The sequence below is a fragment of the Magnolia sinica genome, chromosome 1, assembly GCF_029962835.1.
Source record: "Magnolia sinica isolate HGM2019 chromosome 1, MsV1, whole genome shotgun sequence".
Taxonomy (NCBI): domain Eukaryota; kingdom Viridiplantae; phylum Streptophyta; class Magnoliopsida; order Magnoliales; family Magnoliaceae; genus Magnolia; species Magnolia sinica.
In genome coordinates, this window is record NC_080573.1 from 140,348,779 (window position 1) to 140,368,018 (window position 19,240).

The 19,240-nt window shown below is 42.0% G+C and overlaps 1 protein-coding gene and 1 non-coding gene across 2 annotated transcripts; both read right to left on the reverse strand.

Moving 5' to 3' along the window:
* Positions 1–5,300: 5,300 nt before the first annotated feature.
* On the reverse strand, positions 5,301–5,382 carry TRNAS-GCU (transfer RNA serine (anticodon GCU)). The gene has a single exon. It is a non-coding gene; the product is annotated as a tRNA-Ser (tRNA).
* A 5,494-nt stretch (positions 5,383–10,876) lies between these two features.
* LOC131221236 (uncharacterized) lies at positions 10,877–16,651 on the reverse strand. The gene is made up of 3 exons (XM_058216435.1): positions 15,619–16,651; positions 11,698–11,883; positions 10,877–11,263 (listed from the first exon to the last, which is right to left on the reverse strand). Exons 1-3 carry the CDS (start codon positions 16,177–16,179, stop codon positions 10,973–10,975), a joined length of 1,038 nt encoding a protein of 345 aa, XP_058072418.1. The 5' UTR covers positions 16,180–16,651; the 3' UTR covers positions 10,877–10,972.
* Between the last annotated feature and the right edge of the window lie 2,589 nt (positions 16,652–19,240).

Genomic DNA, 19,240 nt, shown 5'->3' on the forward strand with positions numbered 1-19,240 from the left:
CTTGTTTCTTTTTATTTCTGCAATTTAATTATGTTTTTCTAAGTTCCTTCTAGCCCAAGCTAGAAGGGAAGCACATAGGTTTAATAATTTTTTAAGATTATGATGATTGATTGTTTTAATGATGAGAAGAATGGTGTATGCATGTCATCTATTATTTAAGTTTTGTTTTTTATCCTCTTGTAAGATCCATATGTTTCCATCATATGAGATCCACATTGATGGATAGGCTTACTCTAGATCAATCAGATTTCCTAGATAAGAGAGGTTCTCAACCTATTATATTTCCTTGATATTCATTATCCTATAGATATTGAATACTTAAAATCACTGGCGCTTGAGAATATATGTCAATGGTGCAAATCCATTATTTTCTAATCTTTTATATCATTTATTAAAATATTTAAACTGTTTTATTTTTCGATTAGGCTGACCATAGTGCTTAGATCCTAGTTGTATTATCCAAGTCATCATGATTTTGGAACATTAACTTATGTGTGGAACTTTGAAGCTTGGGTATTATTTTATTCAGTTGAATTATATCCATTCAAAAATTCCAAAATCAAATCATCGGATTAATTTTTATTACTTAGTTTGTTTTACATTTGATTTTTTTTTCTCACAATTCATCTCCCTGTGGGATCGACCCTGTATTCACGGGATACTACTTACGAACCTCTGCACTTGGAGGCAACCAATCAAATGCTGAGTCACCCGCTTTAGAAAACGCCCGGAGAATACGAGATTCGAAGAGTCCAGGCTCGGCAGTCTCCCAGCGACTGCATGCCCAGAACCACCTCTCTCTCCAGTGTTTGTTGGAGGTAGGAGGGTCGGTTATCAAAGGACCGCCCTTGTTCCGCTAAGCATACAAGAAGTACCAGCCAGGTTGTTGAGGGTTTGGCCGTATTTGGTACAGATAAAGGAACTCGTTCATAGTCAGTGGGGGTTACTCTGTCTCGGCCCACAACACTGAACATCCGAACAAGTTCCTCCACCCGTTCGACACTATCTGCCTAGGAGCGATTCGTAGTCGGGACAGAAAATCCCGAGCAATGGGTTGGAGGGGCAAACGTAAGTCACATTGCATTGTGACTTGAAAAATTACGAGAATCCCAACAGGAGGATGGTCAGGCAATTCACGTGGAAGGGAAGACGAATAATAACCGAGTCGGGGACATGATACTCAACTCAGATCCTGTCTAAATCCGCCTCAATTAAAACTAACGGGATTGGACCCTTCTGATCGTCTCCAACGTCTCCCTCGGTAGCATCTCCCTCTTCATCTGCCGACTCAACGGCCCTGGCTAACCTTCTGAGAGGAACCGATTCAGTAGTTTCCTCTAACTCCTCATCCTCTTCTTCCAAGTCATCCCCAAGAGTACGGGGGTTAGGTCTCCCAGGGGCAGTCACCAGAGACGCCCCTCCGCCGGAAGGACCCACCGAAGCAAGACGTTCTGCTAAAGTTCCAGACGTTCTTTCAGAGAACGGGAAAGCTTCATTGGCACTAATCGCCATCTCCGCCATTAATGAGGGCGATTCCGAGACATTCCAGAGATATCCTGTTTCGTTCTCATCACCGGAAATCCCTTCCCATGGACTTGAAGAATGCGCTGCCATTAAAGAGTCGAAAAGGAAAGGGAGGAAAAGAAAACTCACCGGAGATGCGAAAAATGCACAGTCGGGGAAGTAAAAAGGAGAAGAAGGGTGAAAATAATAGAGGAAGTGGCGAAACGCGAAGACAGGTAGAGAGGAGGAGAAAGGAAGAAGAGAAAATGGGAAAGGAAAGTGCGCGCGAAAATGGAAAATAAATCCCGCTCTCCCCTTTTATAGCCGAGCCACGTGGCAACGACATTTAAGGAGGAGTCAAATCGACGCCTGCTTCGACTCCCCCGCCCGACACGTGGCGCACGCTGACTAACGCAAGTAACGCCCTCGCCACGCGTTCGATGCTCATAAGCGGACGAAACGTTCTGACGGCTGTCCGCTCGTGTGACCTCGAGGACCGAATCGACGCCAGTTAAGAACGACACAAGAAGCATTAAATGCCCCATCATAACCTCGGTCTCCAGGGCACACCGACTCAAAAAACTCGTTACTCCTTAGTGTCGACCTAACTAACACAAGGAGTAGGGGGCTTACTGTTGGGAAAAAACACCAAGTCCGGAGACCCGGTTATGGAATGGACCAACTCTATCGGCACCGCCCGAGAGTCCGAGGCAACGTGTTGGACCGAGACGAGACAAAGCCTAGAGGAGAGACTTAGCTCGGATTCCTGGGAAACGAATCCCGACCGAGACCTTAAGAGTCAGGAGCCATAGGCAAAGTAAGACACATAAAGTTGGCTCGGTTAACGAGGCAGCAATGTCTAAAGAGGCCGATTGAGGCCCTGAAGCTAAAAGCAACCTGATCGACCATAAAACCGACCCATACAAGGCCGGTAATAGTGTCAATTATCGAATTAAGGAAGAACGTTGGTCATAAGCCGATCCTGTTCCGTCTGATAGGAGGCAAAAAGTTTTATCCTTGTAGCCAGCCGAGACTCGTCTGTTACTTGAGTCGGTCAAGGCTGAGCCGAGCGAGGAAGAAACGGTGTAAGCTTAAATACCGTTTCGAAAATCTTAGGAAAGAATTCTCGATCCCGAGGATCTCGGGATCGAGAAGCATCTGTAAATAGATTACGGCTAAATCAAATCTCTTAGAAATCATGGAGAAAATCCCCGTACGGTGGGATCCTCCCTCTCCTATAAATGAGAGACATTTCAAGGATGAAAGGTACGCAAAAACTCTCTCCCCTAAACCTTCAATACCGTAAGACCTAGATTCCTAGCTTGACTTTGGCATCGGAGGGTCCCCTACTCTAGTCAGGGTCTCCTTTGTCTTCTTCTTGTGCAGGTACTCGAAAGTCTAAAGAGGGTGGACCAGATTTTTGCATCAACACTTCTAAAGTGGATGAACAACCTCTCGTGAACGAACAAGATTTCATTGAACACTCTGAGGAGACAAACGGGAGTGATGGCGGCATTATTAAAAAAGGTAGCGGATGAGGAGTTTGTGAACATTCTGGAAGATGCAAAACTAGTGTTACAGGAGTTCAAAGTGGTTGTGCTTCCCGAACTTCCTAATGAATTGTCCTCTATGTAGGAGATTGGTTTTTACCAGGTTGCGTTTGTCTTCAACAACCCAAAGAATCATTCTACCAACCATGCTCGATTTGAAGTTGTGTATGCTTGAGTTCCTAAACTTGCACTCGACTTATTTTCATTGTCTAAACTAACTAGAATAAGTATTGCGGTGAAGAATATGACAGTTTGGGTAGCAACTATTCATGCTGATGCCCATAAGAGATCATAGAAACCTATTGCAGAGTAGAGGGAAGATGCTGATAAATGTTGTCACCTGAAGTTGAGTATGTATTGTGAATCAAGTTCATTGAATAACTCAAGAAAGTTGAACACGTATCGTGAATCAACCTTGAGAACGAGTTTTTTTCAAATGGAGGGGTCTGATGTAGGACGAGGATCAAGCATGTTCCTGATGCACATGGACTGGAAGAAGATTAAGGAGAAATCGACACAAATTCAACATAGTTTGATCAGTCAACCTTTATGGTCAACAGGTTAAAATTCTACCAAAAATTTCAAATTACTTGCTGGTTGATTTCTGCCAGTTTAGACAAGTCAAAATACTGTTCGACAGGTCAAAATAATATTTCAAATTGCTTGTTGGCTGATTTCTGCTTGAAATACGTTCGACGGGTTGAAATACTGTTCAAAAGGTCGACATATCAAGTTAACAGGTCGAAAATCACAAAATTTTCAATTTAAATCTCTTGACACTTTTTGACTATTTCGACATGCCGACTCAATAGGTTGACAAACGACGGAAATTTACATGTTTTTCAGAATTTATTTTCCTATTTGATTAGATCTCTTTAATTACGTTTTTAGAATTTATTTAGAATTATTTAAAGGGTGTTAAACTCATTTTTTTAAAAAAAATATAGTTATTCAATTCATCAATTAAAACTTCTTAGAATTCTATTTATTCCCATAAATTCAAAATTTTCTCCTATAACTTCAAGAGCACACCGTGGATTGAAAGTATTTATCAATCGAGTAAAAAGGTTGTCGATGTCATCATCACGCCATTACATCATAGTCCCTTCTAAATTGAAAGGTATCCTAAAAATTAGCCGTAATTGGAACTTAGGTGAGCCACACCATCTGAAGCCACGTGAAATGAGGACTAAAACATCGACATGCACTAATGGAGGAGCCCACTTACGTTTTGTAATGTCTAAAAATTTAATTATTAATGTGACCCCACATCCACGTGGGACACACAATCGATGGGCCGGATATTTCCTGAGTGACTGCGTATCAACCATCACCCTTCCAGAGTAGCAAGAGCTAATCCAAACGGGATTTAACATACATGGGGGATGATCCAAAACTCTTCCAAATTTGAAGATCCTAGAAAAATCCAATATTTGGTTCCTTTGCGTACCGTTTATGCATTTTTCTTTTTACCGTTCGTTTGTATGGCCACTGATCAAAGAGTTAATATCTCTAATTTGGTAGATTTTTTTTGGGATCTATCCCACAAGTAGTGGGTCCCATCACAACAACGGTCAGGATCACCGAACTATAGGCCCTATTTGCACACATTGGTGCCTCATGAACTCTCATGAACTATTCACGTTCTGAAATCTTGGATGCTATAGTTTTGCATCTCTCATTCCTCATCATTACAATGTGTCACCAAACGTTTCGAATTTGCAGTTTTGAACGGTCATGGCAATGGGTTGGATTCGGACCCGGGTCCATATCAGTCCAAACCCGACTCACTAAACAAGCCCAAGAATTCTTTCCTAAATGGCACCTACGATCCATTATCCTGTGGGTCTGACCCACTTAAAAGTGCAGCCTGGACCCAAGGCCTGAGAACGGCTCAAGTCCAGTAGGCCCAAACTCGAACCTTAAAAAATTGGTTGGACGGCTAGAAAATTGATTAAATCCCTATTTCCCAGTTGACCCTTCCTAATCTATCCGTTGATTAAGTTGGCTCAAGCCCAGTAGGTCCTAATCTAAAATCACGACCAGACTATCCTAGCCATCCAATCATCGACATTCAAAGTGGTGGTGAGGACGATGAGTCTGGACCATCCAATGGTTGTCCTTCCAGGTGAAGGCGAAGATTGTGAATCTGGACCATCCAGTGAGTGGCTGTCATCAGATATGCTACGGTCGGACAATCCTGATCGTCCAGCGTTGCAGTTGACAGAAAAGGGCAATAAAAAAATACGTCGCCTGAGAGATTCGAACTCTCGCGGGGAAACCCCATGTACTTAGCAGGCACACGCCTTAACCACTCGGCCAAAGCGACTCTTGGTGATGAGGTGGAACCAAATATATTTATAAATAGATACTATTACTTGCATTCCCCGTACGCCTCGCCACAAAGGACGGGTTCTGATTTATGCTCGTGTGAGGCCCACAATAGAAGGCGAATTCCATTTTGGTCCGGTGAGAAATCACATCACTCAAGGCTCCATATTGTGGGCCTGTATAGACCCAACATATCACCTGCGTTTTTTCATTGGATGAAAAAAAAACCTTAAGTAGTAAAATAGACTTCGAATAGTTGTATGGATGAAACTAGAAAGATGAAAATATCCTAACTTTTTTAGTTGATTTACCCTAATAGGCCAGGGTATTTTCTCCAAAAAACCAACATCTGTACCCTAAAATTCACGTTTGGTTCGATAAGTTTTCGTGCAGAGAAGAAAAAAAAAAGGAATTGTGAGTACTCATCTACGGTGCTAATTTTTTCATTGCAGTTCATTCAGTCGGACATAGATCAGGTGGTGTACGCATCATCACAACCAGATGCATTTGTTTTATATCTACGCGGTTCATCTGTCCCCTCACCTCCCTTCCCCATTTTCGGGAATTAACTCAAAAATGAAATAGATCCGAAGCTCAAATGGACCACAGCATAAGAAACAGTGGTGATTGAACACCCACCATTAGAAACTTATTGTGGGCCACAAAAATTTTGGATCAGCATGATATTTGTGTTCTTCATTTATCAAGGTCTAAGTAACCTTATCAACATGTTGGATGACAAATAAACATTATGATGGGCTCTAGAAAAGTTTCAACGGCGGTTGTCTCCCCACTGTTTCCTGCGTTGTGGTCCACTTGAGCTCCAGATATGCTTGATGTTACTATCTAAAAACTTATATGGGATATTTTTCAAGCGACGCGGATAACCTTATGTAAAACTTTTATAACCATAAGAATGCTTCAAGTGTGCTCATCGGATCCCCATTGTTTCCTCTCGTGTGGCTTACTTGAGTGTTGTATGCATCTCATTTTTTATGTCACGACCAAAATGAGCTTATAAAACGGATGGACGGGCTGGATTTCTCACAAACATCATGGAGGGCCCCACCCAGCATCCTTGCGCAGGAACTTCCTACCAAAGGAAATACGCCTACCGTGACCAGAGATATTCCGGTGCTAGGGGCTGTGGGACCCAAAAATCGACTCCATCCTCGAAAGACCGCAGCAGTACAGGATTCTAAAAAACAGATGGATCGAAATTTCACGTGTGCCATACCACACAAAACAGTGGTGATTGAACGCCCGTCGTTGGTAGAAGTTTTGTATAAGGATGTTATTTTTCCCTACAGTTTATCTGAGTGGTAATAACCCTATGAGCGGTTTGGATGGCATATTATCATCATGGTCAGCTTCAAGAAGATTTCAACGGTGGACGTTTCTGTCACCAATGTTTCGTTGGTCTACGTGAGTTTTGGATACGACTGATCAATTTAGAATACTGTATAATCTTTTAAAACAGATGGGCGGAGTGGATTTGTCAATGACATCTTTTCAGACCACACACAGCACCAAGGTATATATATATAACTTGGGCTACAGGGAAGTGGATTGGCTGGTGTACTACACACCAACGATGTGGATGGACGGATTGGATATAAAACGTACCTTATGGTGGGACCCACAGAACTTGGTGACGTCATACACCAACCATGTTGGTGGTGTGAGGAACACCAGCCAATCCGCTTCCGGGTCACAGGCAATCCGCTCCATACAAGGACTCTCGTACTTTCACTTTCTTCAAGTAAATAAGATGTTTGATTACCTGCGGCCCCGGATCCATCCAGCTGGGTGCGACCTTGACCGTGAGGCCCACCTACATGTATGACATTGTACATCCACACCGACCATCTATTTTTACAGCTTATTTGAAGTCATATCCCCAGAAACGAAACAGATATATATCTTGTATGGACCGCACGGTAACTATTGAATTACCACCATTAAAAACTTCTTGGGAGCCAGAAGTTTTGGATTAAGCTTCTATTTGTGTTTTCCCTCCATCGAAGTGTAACCTTTTCAACAAGTTGGATGGCAAGTAAACAATACGGTGGACCTAGAATTTTTTTAATGGTGAGCGTTCAATGAACACTGTTTCTTTTGGTGTGGTCCGCCTGTTATGTACATCAACTTCATTTTTTTTGGGAAAATGACCTAAAATAAACTGTCCAAACGAATGTTCGGCTTGGATATAACTTACCAATGCACGTAAGAAGTAGTCCAGGCACTACGATACTGGCGACATTATTTGATTAAAAGGGAATTCATACTTTACACGAACCATCAAGCTCTCAAATTCATTAATAGCCAAGGTAACATTAACCGTGTGCATGATAGATTGATTTCATTTTTACAGGAATTCATGTTCATGCTAAAACATAAGTCTGGACAACAGAATAAAGTATCCGATGCGATGAGTTGCCATGCAACTTTGTAAGTCACTATGAGCAATGAGGTTTTCGGGTTCGAGCGCCTCAAGGATATACGTGCTAACGACGATGACTTCAAGGCCGCATGAGTTAAATGCCAAGAAGGTCAGCCCGACGACTTATATATGCAAGACGGGTTTCTTTTTAAGGGGAATCGATTGTGCATCCTCAAAAGTTCATTAAGAGAACAGATAATCCAAGAGCTACATGGAGGTGACCTTAGCGGATACCTTAGGCGAGAAAAGACGTGAGCTCTTGTGGAAGAGCGATATTACTGGCCGCAATTGATACATGATGTGGAAAATGCATTCCAATGTTGTTATATTTATCAGACCTTTAAGGGGCAATCTCATAATACAGGCCTTTACACCCCGTTATCCGTGCCTAACAGCCCTTTTGGAGGATTTATCTATGGACTTCATGATTGGTCTCCCATTAACACAACGCGGCATGGATTGAGTATTCGTGGTAGTAGATCATTTTCTTCAAGATGACACACATTATTATATGTAAGAAGACTCTCGATGTCACACACGTGGTGAATTTATTCTTCAGAGAAGTTACGTGGCTACACGGGGTTCCGAAGACTATTACTTCTGATCATGACGTGAAGTTCATTAGCCACTTTTGGAGAATTTTGTAGACTCGGTTCGATACACGACTTCAGTTCAACAGCGCCTACCACTCACAGACTGACGGAAAAACTAAGGTTGTGAATCGCATATTAGAAAACCTCATTCGATGAATTTCAGGAGAAAAACCGAAACAGTAAGATTTGTCCTTATCTCAAGTGGAGTTTACATTCAACAATATGGTGAACCGCTCAATAGGAAAATCCTCGTTCCAAGTTATTTATAGACAAGTACCTCGCCACACACTTGACTTGGTCCCTCTACCTAAGCTCCCAGGCATGAGCATTGCAGTAGAACATATGACAGACAGAATCATGGGCATTCATGCGGAGGTACAGACTAAGCTATATGCATTGAACAAAAAGTACAAGGAGCAAGCAGACAAGCAGCGACGATAAAAAGTGTCCGAGGTGGGCGATCAAGTAATAGTCCATTTGCGTAAAGAAAGATTCCGACCAGAACGTACAACAAGTTGAAAAATAAGAAGGTTAGATTGATACCAATCACCTGAAAGATTAATGACAATGCTTACGTTGTTGATCTTCCAGATAACATGGCGATCTCACAGACTTTCAATGTCGCGGGCTTGACCGAATATCATGAACCAGAACAAGACGAGAACTTGAAAACGAGTTCTTTTGAAGTGGAGGACACTGATGTAGAGCGGGTCGCGGACAGTTACATAGCCAAGATGGATCAGAAAAGGCCCGGTCGATGACAGAAATGATCCAGACCATTGGACCTTAAATGGAGCGTATCTCGTAATCTAGAATGAGTAATCGGATGTAAAATATATGATTTTGGGGTAGAACTAGCTACTCTAGCCAACCAACTTGTTACGTCGGGTTGCACAAGCCGGATTTGCGAAATTCCGCTAGATCGACGGTCGTTTCCCTATTTTAATTCTGTTTTTACTATAAATAGTAAGTTTTAGTTTCATTATAACTCTTTATCTGTTGGGCTTTAGGAGTTGCGCCTAGCACGAAAAGAGCTTAGAAAAATTAGGAGAACAGCTTGGTGAAGCCAAATAGGACACTTACTATTTTTGGTCGAAAACCTTACGCACTAGTAGACATCACGACCGTCTATAAAAGTTTACTATTTATAATAAGTCGCGAATTCTAGGAGTTTTAGTCATAGTTTGGTTCTGATTTCTCTCCCATTGCTTGGTATCCCTATTTAAAGGGTTGTGAACTTTTATTTTTTAATTTTTTTTCATCAATCAATTTTGATTTTATTAGAATTTATTTCTATTTTCTTGCTTTCTTTCCTCGTGGATTCGAGAAGTCTTTGTGAGGAGTCTAGAAAAGTTCCATGGATTCGGAATAGTTATCCTCTTGAGGAAGACGGTGCTCCACCTCACGTCCTCCCTTGCATCAGGGCACCAGTTGTGGCTAGGGACTTTCTGATGCCTAAGGTAGATGAACTTAAAACATTTAAAACAAGTGTGACGAGAGTTCGGATTTTTGTGTGTCCCTTTTACCTAAGATATGGAGCATATTTATAGGTTCCTTAGGCAGTGTGTATCTCAATGGATTTGTCAAATACGCTGGAGGGCCCCATATTGGAGTAAGGATCTGCTTATGAGAATATCTTCGATTCCACATTAATTGGTATGATTTTTTATTAGGATCTCATCGGATCGATCCTCTCTTGATATGATGCGAGATTCTCTTCAGACATTTCTATTTCGAAGTGAAAGTCAGTTTTTGAGGTCGATGTCGAATTACTTAGATAGTTCAGTCGAGATGATCAGGCTGAGTGATAAATCTTATTATCAAGTTATGAGCTTGACCGGTTTAGTTCGGCAGGTAAGTTCTTCATTGAAGCTTAGATCAACTTCCCTAGTCGTAGATGCATTGATGACTAAAGGAAGTTGCTCTGTTAGTTTTTTGCCACGTGTCTTATATGACTAATCAATTCAATTTTTTCCATAACAAATAATATTAATTAAAAGAAGATCAACTCATTTTTGAGTGCGTTGCGTTAGTTTTTTGGACTTTCATTTTGTATTTTTTGGGTACTTGCATAATGTCTCTCCATTCTCATTAAACGATTTCTACGGGTCCTCACCTTCGCACATTCTTTATGTGAGCGTCCTTCTATACCTTAATTTGCACATGTATCTTAGGCACAAAATCTGAACGGTCCACTTGATGCGGCACCCTTACAACCCCAACTTTCAGCCTGAAACAAAACCCTAGTGGGCCATGAAAGAAAGAAACAGTTTCCTCTACTGATTTGCATTTCTCTTTGCTATAGCCCGTTAGATTTTTGGATAAGGATGCAAATTGGGCCCATAGAGTTTCAGGGGTGCCGCATCACCTAAATCATTCAGATTTTGTGCCTAAGATACGTGTGCAAAAGTGCGCGCGTGTGCTCACGTGCCTAGGTGATCACTACTCTCTCTATATATAATCAAAACAACCTTAAGGCATAATGTATTCATAGTTTCGTACAGGAAAACAAAAATTCTTTCCGGCAGAAAAGGAGAAAAATGGCGTTTATATTACGAGCTGGTTGTGCAAGTGCTATTGTAGGCGTGCGAATGATGTCGGCGATCGTACGTGCCACCAAGGACCAGGAGACACTCTGCGTGGTGTCGGTACCGTGGTCTAACGATGTTCCAAATGACTCGGATGCTGGACCTCAGCCTCACACGAATAATCAACGGCAGCCCCTTCCCTGATTCCAGCATGTCTTGCATGTCCCGTCCTGCGCCGTACATCGCCTTGTTTTTCGTCCCCACGTATAGCCGAAATGTCTCCAAACTATCAGCTTCCACGTACAATGCTGGCCCCTTCAAATTCCAGGGAAAAAAACAGTAAGAATATCACAAATTTATTCGACTCGGTACGGGTGTTTGCTTCGTTGGTGGAGAGCTAGAGCTGGAAGCCTTTTGAGTTGACTTGACTCGGCTGAGTTTTGAGTCGAGTCTCCAAGTTTTAGAATTGTGACAAGATCTAGATCATTCATCTCACTGATCCACGTGCAATGGGAGGTCCTACGTGTTTGAATAAAATGGATGACGGGAAAAGAACAAGATCAACGTGTGGCCCACTTGATGAATGACCCAAATCTGACACACATGCTATGAAAAATGTGGGATGGACGTCATATATGGGGATCCCTGCTTGGAGCCTATATTCAGTGGACCCCACATGTGATCACCGTCCGATCAGGATCAGATGGTTAAAAATAACAGTAATAAGATTCTGGGGGTAGTTTCTGTACTAGTGAAGTTGCGAAAGTGAGGCGTCCGAAGGCAATATCGATAGTAGGCGGGCGGAGATGAAGTCCAAAGAACTTTGATCTGTTCTCTATCTCTAAATCCAGGGAGCAATTGCTGGTTAGGATTTTAGTGACCACTCCAGAGTTGTCTGTCCCTTCTCCAAGCCCAAACTGTCGAATTCCTGCCATCTGTAATACAACATTCCCATATTTTTTTAAAATTTTTTAGTTAGAAAGAAACACACAGCTTACACTTCATCTCTTGATTCACAGATAAAAAAAAAAACTAGACTCAACCCGCTCTCACCAAAGACTCATAGAAAAACTCGACTCAACCAGATTTCACAATGACTCATAGAAAAAATCAATCTGGTCATGACTCACTCAAGGCTTGGAGTTCAATTCGCATCAGCACAACCTGGCATTTCTTAGATATTACTTATTAAATATTAAATATTGCCAACAATAGTCAGAAATACATATATGAGTTTTCGTTAAAACTCATCCGAGTTTTAGATTATTGTTTGCGTTGAGCAGACCCAGTGATCTTTTTCTCTGTACTTGTGGCCCACCTGATGACCAGACCGGCTGGTAGACTATTTGGACAAGATCTAGTATCATAATATTCAACTATGTAGATGCAACCATATGGTAAGTATGATATATTCATGACATGCACATAATATATAAATGATAACTATTTAATGATCAGGTTTTGGAGGACTCATAGTGCTTGGGCAATATCTGGGCTACATCAGCATCGAAGCACGTTCGATGACTAACTATCATGATAAGGACATGTTTGACAAAAGTAAAGCATGAAAGGCAAAGCATGAAAGACAATCACTATTTTACATCTAATAGTATATGATATTGTCATGTAAATAATGATTATTATCATAATGTCGTTAGAAGTTCTATAAATAAAGAAGGAGAATGCCAAGCCAAGGATCCAGAATCAATCATTCAAAACATGCACTGCATGTCCAATTCTACAAGACATTTATCGTCTTCACAACTCATCAGTATAGAAATCCTTAGCTTGTAAGAGATTAGTTTAGTCCATTCCTATTCTATGCCGTACCCACTTAGTCGTAACCAGTAGTTGTAGTTTCCTTTTCCATCTGTGCATGCACACCAGATTTGAAAGAAGATCATAGTTTCAGGAAACGTTCGCTTATACTCATACACTGGGTTGACAATAGCTTCTAATCTCAGCATTGCCCTCGTAAGAACACTGCTCGGCCAAGGACTTCATTGCTCCAATCTAGAACGGTAATTTCATGTTAGTGGTAAGTCTCGCTTTTCCACCGTCGTCTTTGATTACCATTAGATCAAACACGCGGTGCACCTTTGTAAATCTTTGAATCCCCAAGGCTTAAAAGAATTCATCAGAGGAAGAGTCCGAGGCTCCTCAAATCACCCGAATCTAAATCAATTCTGGCGGGATATGTTTTTCTTTTTTCTTCTGCTTTCCCGCGTTGGACTATTTGGTCACGAGGAAACCGAGTTATCCGTTTCGTACTGTGTAAACATTATTAGGCTTACAGTGAATGTACATGGTTTATCTGCACCGTCCCTGTTTTTTCAGCTCATTTTAATGGTAGGTGTTCAATCACCACTACTTCATATGGTGTGGTTCAAAAGAGATTTGGAGCTGGCTCATTTTTGGGCTCATCTCATAAAATGAGCTTTAAAAATGGATGGACGGTACGGATAAAACACATACATTATGGTGGGGCCCATGGTACCGATCAGCATCACTACCGAGTCGGAATCCCGCAAGCGTATCATCCTTCACCCTGCCAGGAGCAAAAAATAAAAATACCGGGAATCAAGGGCGTATGCAGTAATCATCACCGGTAGCTCCTGATCTACTCAGACAGTGGGCCCCACTAGCTGGTCACTGTCAAATAAGGACCTGACATCGATTCCACTGTACGCACGTAACCTATGTGATAACATTATAACGTGGGCCATCTTTCTTTCGACATTTTTTGTGACTTAATAAATACTAGGATACACTACTTTGCGTTGCACCTTTTCCTACATGGTGGTGAATCATCCGCTTTACATGTGGGATACGCATAAGTCAATTTGGGCCAACAAAATTGTGGGTCCATTTTGGATGAGCATCCCTTAAATCACGTCAAACGAACCATCTCAGCCATCTAAAATCAGCCATTGAATTTGCTTTGATTTTTTTTTTTTTTCTCTTCCGTTAACCACCTAATAGATGGCCACCAATTGGATGGTTAGGATCATCCACAACGAGGAACAACCAGGATTTGAATGGTGTGGATTGAAATGCCTGCATAATACTGTCCACTATATCAGTCACCACCATTTAAGAAATTGTGCAGACTCTAGCCAATAAACTTGATGTCACAACGCGGGAAGCATGGACAAACATTGATACACTGACAGAGGGCAATTATCCACACACATGCAGGCAGCTTTTGTACTTGTGGCACACATGTACTTCAATCCAAACCGTCCAAAATGATGGCCCCAATGTACACATCGGATTAATGGCTAAAATGGAAAAAAAAAAATCCAACGGCTGGAATTCAACAACGACGTTTTAGTGAGGCCCACCGTTTGGATCTTAGGAACATTGTGCCAACTGCACAAGCAGGAAAAAAACTATTTAGGGGACATCTAACCAATGGCCAAAATGGATCGAATTCATCAAAGACATGTTAGTGGAGCCCACTGTTTGGATCTTACGAACATTACTGTGCCACGTGTACAGGAAAACTGATTACGGGACATCTAACCATCGGCCAAAATGGAGAGAAAGTCCGACGGATGGAATTCGACAAAGACATGTTAGTGGGGCCACTCTTTCGGTCTTACCAACATCGTGCCACGTGTACAGAAAAACTGATTGGTGGACATCTAACCGTCGGCCAAAATGGAAAGAGTCTGACGGATGGAATTCGACAAACACATGTTAGTGGGGCCCATTGTTTGGATCTTATCAACATCGTGCGACGTGTACAGGAAAACTGATCAGTGGACATCTAACCAATGGCCAAAAAGCAGAAAAAGTCCGACGGGTGGAATTCGACAAAGACATGTTAGTGGGGCCCACTGTTTGGATCTTACAGACATTATTGTGCCACGTGTAGAGGAAAAGTGATTACTGGACATCTGACCATCGGCCAAAATGGAGAGAAATTAAGTCCGATGGATGGAATTCGACAAAGACATGTTAGTGGGCCCCACTGTTTGGATCTTACGAACATTATTGTGCCACGTGTACAGGAAAAGTGATCACTGGACATCTGACCATCGGCCAAAATGGAGAGAAATTAAGTCCGAAGGATGGAATTCGACAAAGACATGTTAGTGGGGCCCACTGTTTGGATCTTACGAACATTATTGTGCCACGAGTACAGGAAAAGTGATCACTGGACATCTGACGATCGGCCAAAATGGAGAGAAATTAAGTCCGACGGGTGGAATTCGACAAAGACATGTTAGTGGGGCCCACTGTTTGGATCTTACGAACACTATTGTGCCACGTGTAGAGGAAAACTGATTACTGGACATCTGACCATCGGCCAAAATGGAGAGAAATTAAGTCCGATGGATGTAATTCGACAAAGACATGTTAGTGGGCCCCACTGTTTGGATCTTACGAACATTATTGTGCCACGTGTACAGGAAAAGTGATCACTGGACATCTGACCATCGGCCAAAATGGAGAGAAATTAAGTCCTACGGATGTAATTCGACAAAGACATGTTAGTGGGGCCCACTGTTTGGATCTTTAGAACATTGTGCCACGTGTACAGGAAAACTGATTAGTGGACATATCTAACCAATGGCCAAAAAATCCAACGAATGGAATCCAACAAAGGCAAGTTGGTGGGGCCCACTGTCTGGAAAATGGGCAAGAAAGGGAAGACTCCATACCTGAACAGACATCTTGGGAGGAGGAGGTTTTGTGAAAAGGAAGAATACAAGCATTGCGACTCCCAAGCTCACCATCATCCTCCACATTATCTGAAAACAAACGCACAACAAAGAAGAAGAAGGCCGGCGACGGGGGCCGCCTCCGCCGCCTGATGGGAAAATTCCATCTCTCCCATCGCCACCCTCATCATCGTCGCCTTCCTCCTCATCCGGGCCGTCGATCATACGGTTATCAACGCTATCTGCACCGTTACCATGGCTGCGGAGATCGTAGGGGATCTTCTTATCATGAAGGAAGGAGTTGTTGGAGCCTCGGGATGATGAGTAGCGGGAGAGGGTGAAACGGGATACTTCTGGGCAATGAACGGTGGAGATGGAGGTGTTGGGGTTGTTCGGGGTAGGGTTGGGGTTGGAAGGGGTAGGATTGAAGGGAGAGAGAAAAGCAGAGTCTGGATTCCTGCAGTCAGTGCTGTTGGCGTGGGAGACTGTTGATGGGCTCTGCACGAAGTACATTGCATGTGGGTAGCTATGGAACAGAGCTTCTTCCTCATCTCCATACATTCTTTCTCTTTTAGCTAGAGAGAGAGAGAGTGGGCGATGAGCTCCTTAAGATAGGCCTTTTCAGGAAGAAAAAGGAAGAGGAACGGTGGGGTTTTTAATTAAGGGGCTGTTATTTGATGCTCTGGAGTGTAGGATGATTGATACGCATGCACTCTGAAAACAGTACATGTGGCATACACAACTCAACGTAAACAGACTAATTGGGAACCCACTATCTATAAGTAATGATCACAAAAATAGGAAAAGAAAAAGAAAAAGAAAAAAGATTGGTTAAAAAAATAAATCCTAACCCCTCATCTTGGACACCTGTTTGTTGAAGCTGCACCATAGGACTTAAAAAAAAAAAAAAAAATTGTTACCGTCCAATAAATGTCCATCAATCGGATAGCCAAATGATCAAATACATGTAATTTTGTTCATGATAAATCTTAACTGGGTCTCAAAATTCGGACAGTCTTAAGATAAATTATGCTATGTGGTTCGTGGCTTGAATCTTTCTACAGTATACACGAGTTACGAATTCTTAGAATTTGGGCCCATATTTGGGTAATCTAGACCGTCGGTCTGTCTCTTGTTCCATTGTAGTTGTGGGACTGTAAGAAGTTAAAAAAAAAAAAACCAAAATTCCAACTTTTCGGGTTGAATGTGAACTGTTGTTTTGTTCCCCTTCTTAACCATCTGTCTGTAGTCCACGAAATGAACTTTCCCTATTATAATGTACGAAATATTTATGAGACACCATATATCGATAGCATGTCACATCAGATAAACGGTCTAGATTACTAAATCATGGATCCCACTAATCAGAACTGAATGTCAGTGTATGCTCTGCAAAGGTGCGCTACGGATCATATAATTCTTTTTTTTTGTTTTTCTTTTTTAAACATGAAACAAACCGTTACTTTTTGGGCGGGAAGTCAGCTAGGCTGCAAAAACAAGCGGCTTCTATGTTCTAAGCCGTGGTTTTATCAGTGGATCGTGGATTAGCCTGATTTTTGCACCAGAGAATCTTATGGTGGGGCCCATTTTTAGACGGTGGATGTCATACACACCTGAAAAGATGGCAGCAACTCACTAATCCAACCACTTGTTTTTGACCCCGCGAGAACTGATCCCCTACGCGCAACCGCATGTAATGCCGTATCCGCCAACATGCCACTTCTTTAGGAAACGGATTGGCTACTCCCCTGCCACCTGGCAATGGCTGATGGTCGGTGTTCTGTGAACCTCACCATTATGTATTTGTTTCATCCATGCCGTGCATCTATCTTTCTGGATCATTTTATGGTATGAGACCAAAAATGAGTCATATCTCAATCTCAAGTAGACCATATTACAGGAACAGTGTTGAATGAACGTGGATAATTAAAAAAATTTTGGAGGCCATAAAAGTTTTGGATCAATCTGATATTTGTTTTTTGCCTTCATCTGGGTCTGTATGACCTAATCAACAGATTGGATGTCAAATAAACAATACAGTGGGCCTTAGGAGGATTTAAGTGGTGGATATTCAATCACTATTGTTTTCCTGTGGTGTGGTCCACTTGAGATTTATATCCTTCTCATTTTTCAGGGCCTGTTTGATTTTTCAAGTTCAGCGTAAATGCCCTGGCAATAGCTAATTATTACAATTTCACCTGTTAATTATGATGATATTTTCTTCAAAAAACTGTCCAAAATGATTGACATAAATTTGTGGGCCCCATCATCATGTATACAATTGTATCCATGTCGTTCATCTATTTCACCAAAACATTTTAACCCATGAGCCGAAGAATGAGGTAAATCTAACATTCAAGTGGTCCACGCCAAAGTAAATAGTGGGCACAAGAATTTTTAACGATGAGTATTCGAATCTATTTTTACTATGGTGTGGCTCACTTGAACTTTGAATCTACCTCATTTTTTGGCTCATGCCCTAAATTCATTAGGCATGATGGATGAACGGTGTGGAAAGTATACATACATCATGGTGGGCCCCACATATATTTGGTAGCATCCTCCATTTTAGCATTAGAAAAAGCAAGAGTCAAATCAACGGTGCCGTGATTACACCGGAAAGTAATTAGTACTCATTTCCCATGTAATAACCTTTACTCTAAAATATCAAACATGAATCCAATAAGTAATATGTAAAAATGGATGAAACACATGCATTATGGTGGGCTCACAAAGCATCGGCCACCAGCCACGGGATGGTGACAGGGGGGGTAGCCAATCCGTTTCCCTTCTTCCCAGCAATCCGTACCATTAAAGCTGCAGCCCGCCACCATGGAGATGGACACGGATTGCCTCGAGACCATGTCAGATGCCGTTGGGCCCACCGTGATATTTTTGCCTGATCATTTTACTTCATGATCCTGAAAATGAGTCAGGTGCAGAGATCAACTGCATCACACCGCTATAAATGGTGGGATAACGACATCCATCACAGAAACCATTCTAGGGCCGACCATGAATCATGATGTTTATTTGCCAACCAAAACACAAATATCATCTCGATACAAAACTTTTATTGCTACCAAGAAATTTTCAACGGTTGGCGTTTAATCCTATTGTTTCTCGCGGGTAAAACATATGGATGGTGTGGATAAACACATACATCACAGTGGCTCGATGGTGCGAATAAAAACGAGAAAATTACCACCCGGACGCCACCTTTTATCCAGCGTCTTCTCCGAAGAGTCCCAAACTTAGCTTCCCAATTTAGACCTTACAAGTACGGACAGAGCATTTCAGGACGAAAATGCCCCTGCCTTTCACCTAACATTGCATGTACGGAGAGGGGTATTTTCGTCCTCAAATGCTCTGTCGGTACGTACAATGCCTAAGTTGGGATGGTAAGTTTTGCACTGACGTCTAAGGTGACGATTTTCACCAATAAAAACACATACATCACAATGGCTCGACAGAATGGCCAGGTCTTCAGGCAATCCGCATCCCATGAGAATAACCCTCAACGAAAATCAGGTGATCTACTCACTAGGTGGGACACACCTGTGCATTGAGTTAAACAGTCTGTTATTCCTTAGATCCCAACATCCATCTGATAATCATGATT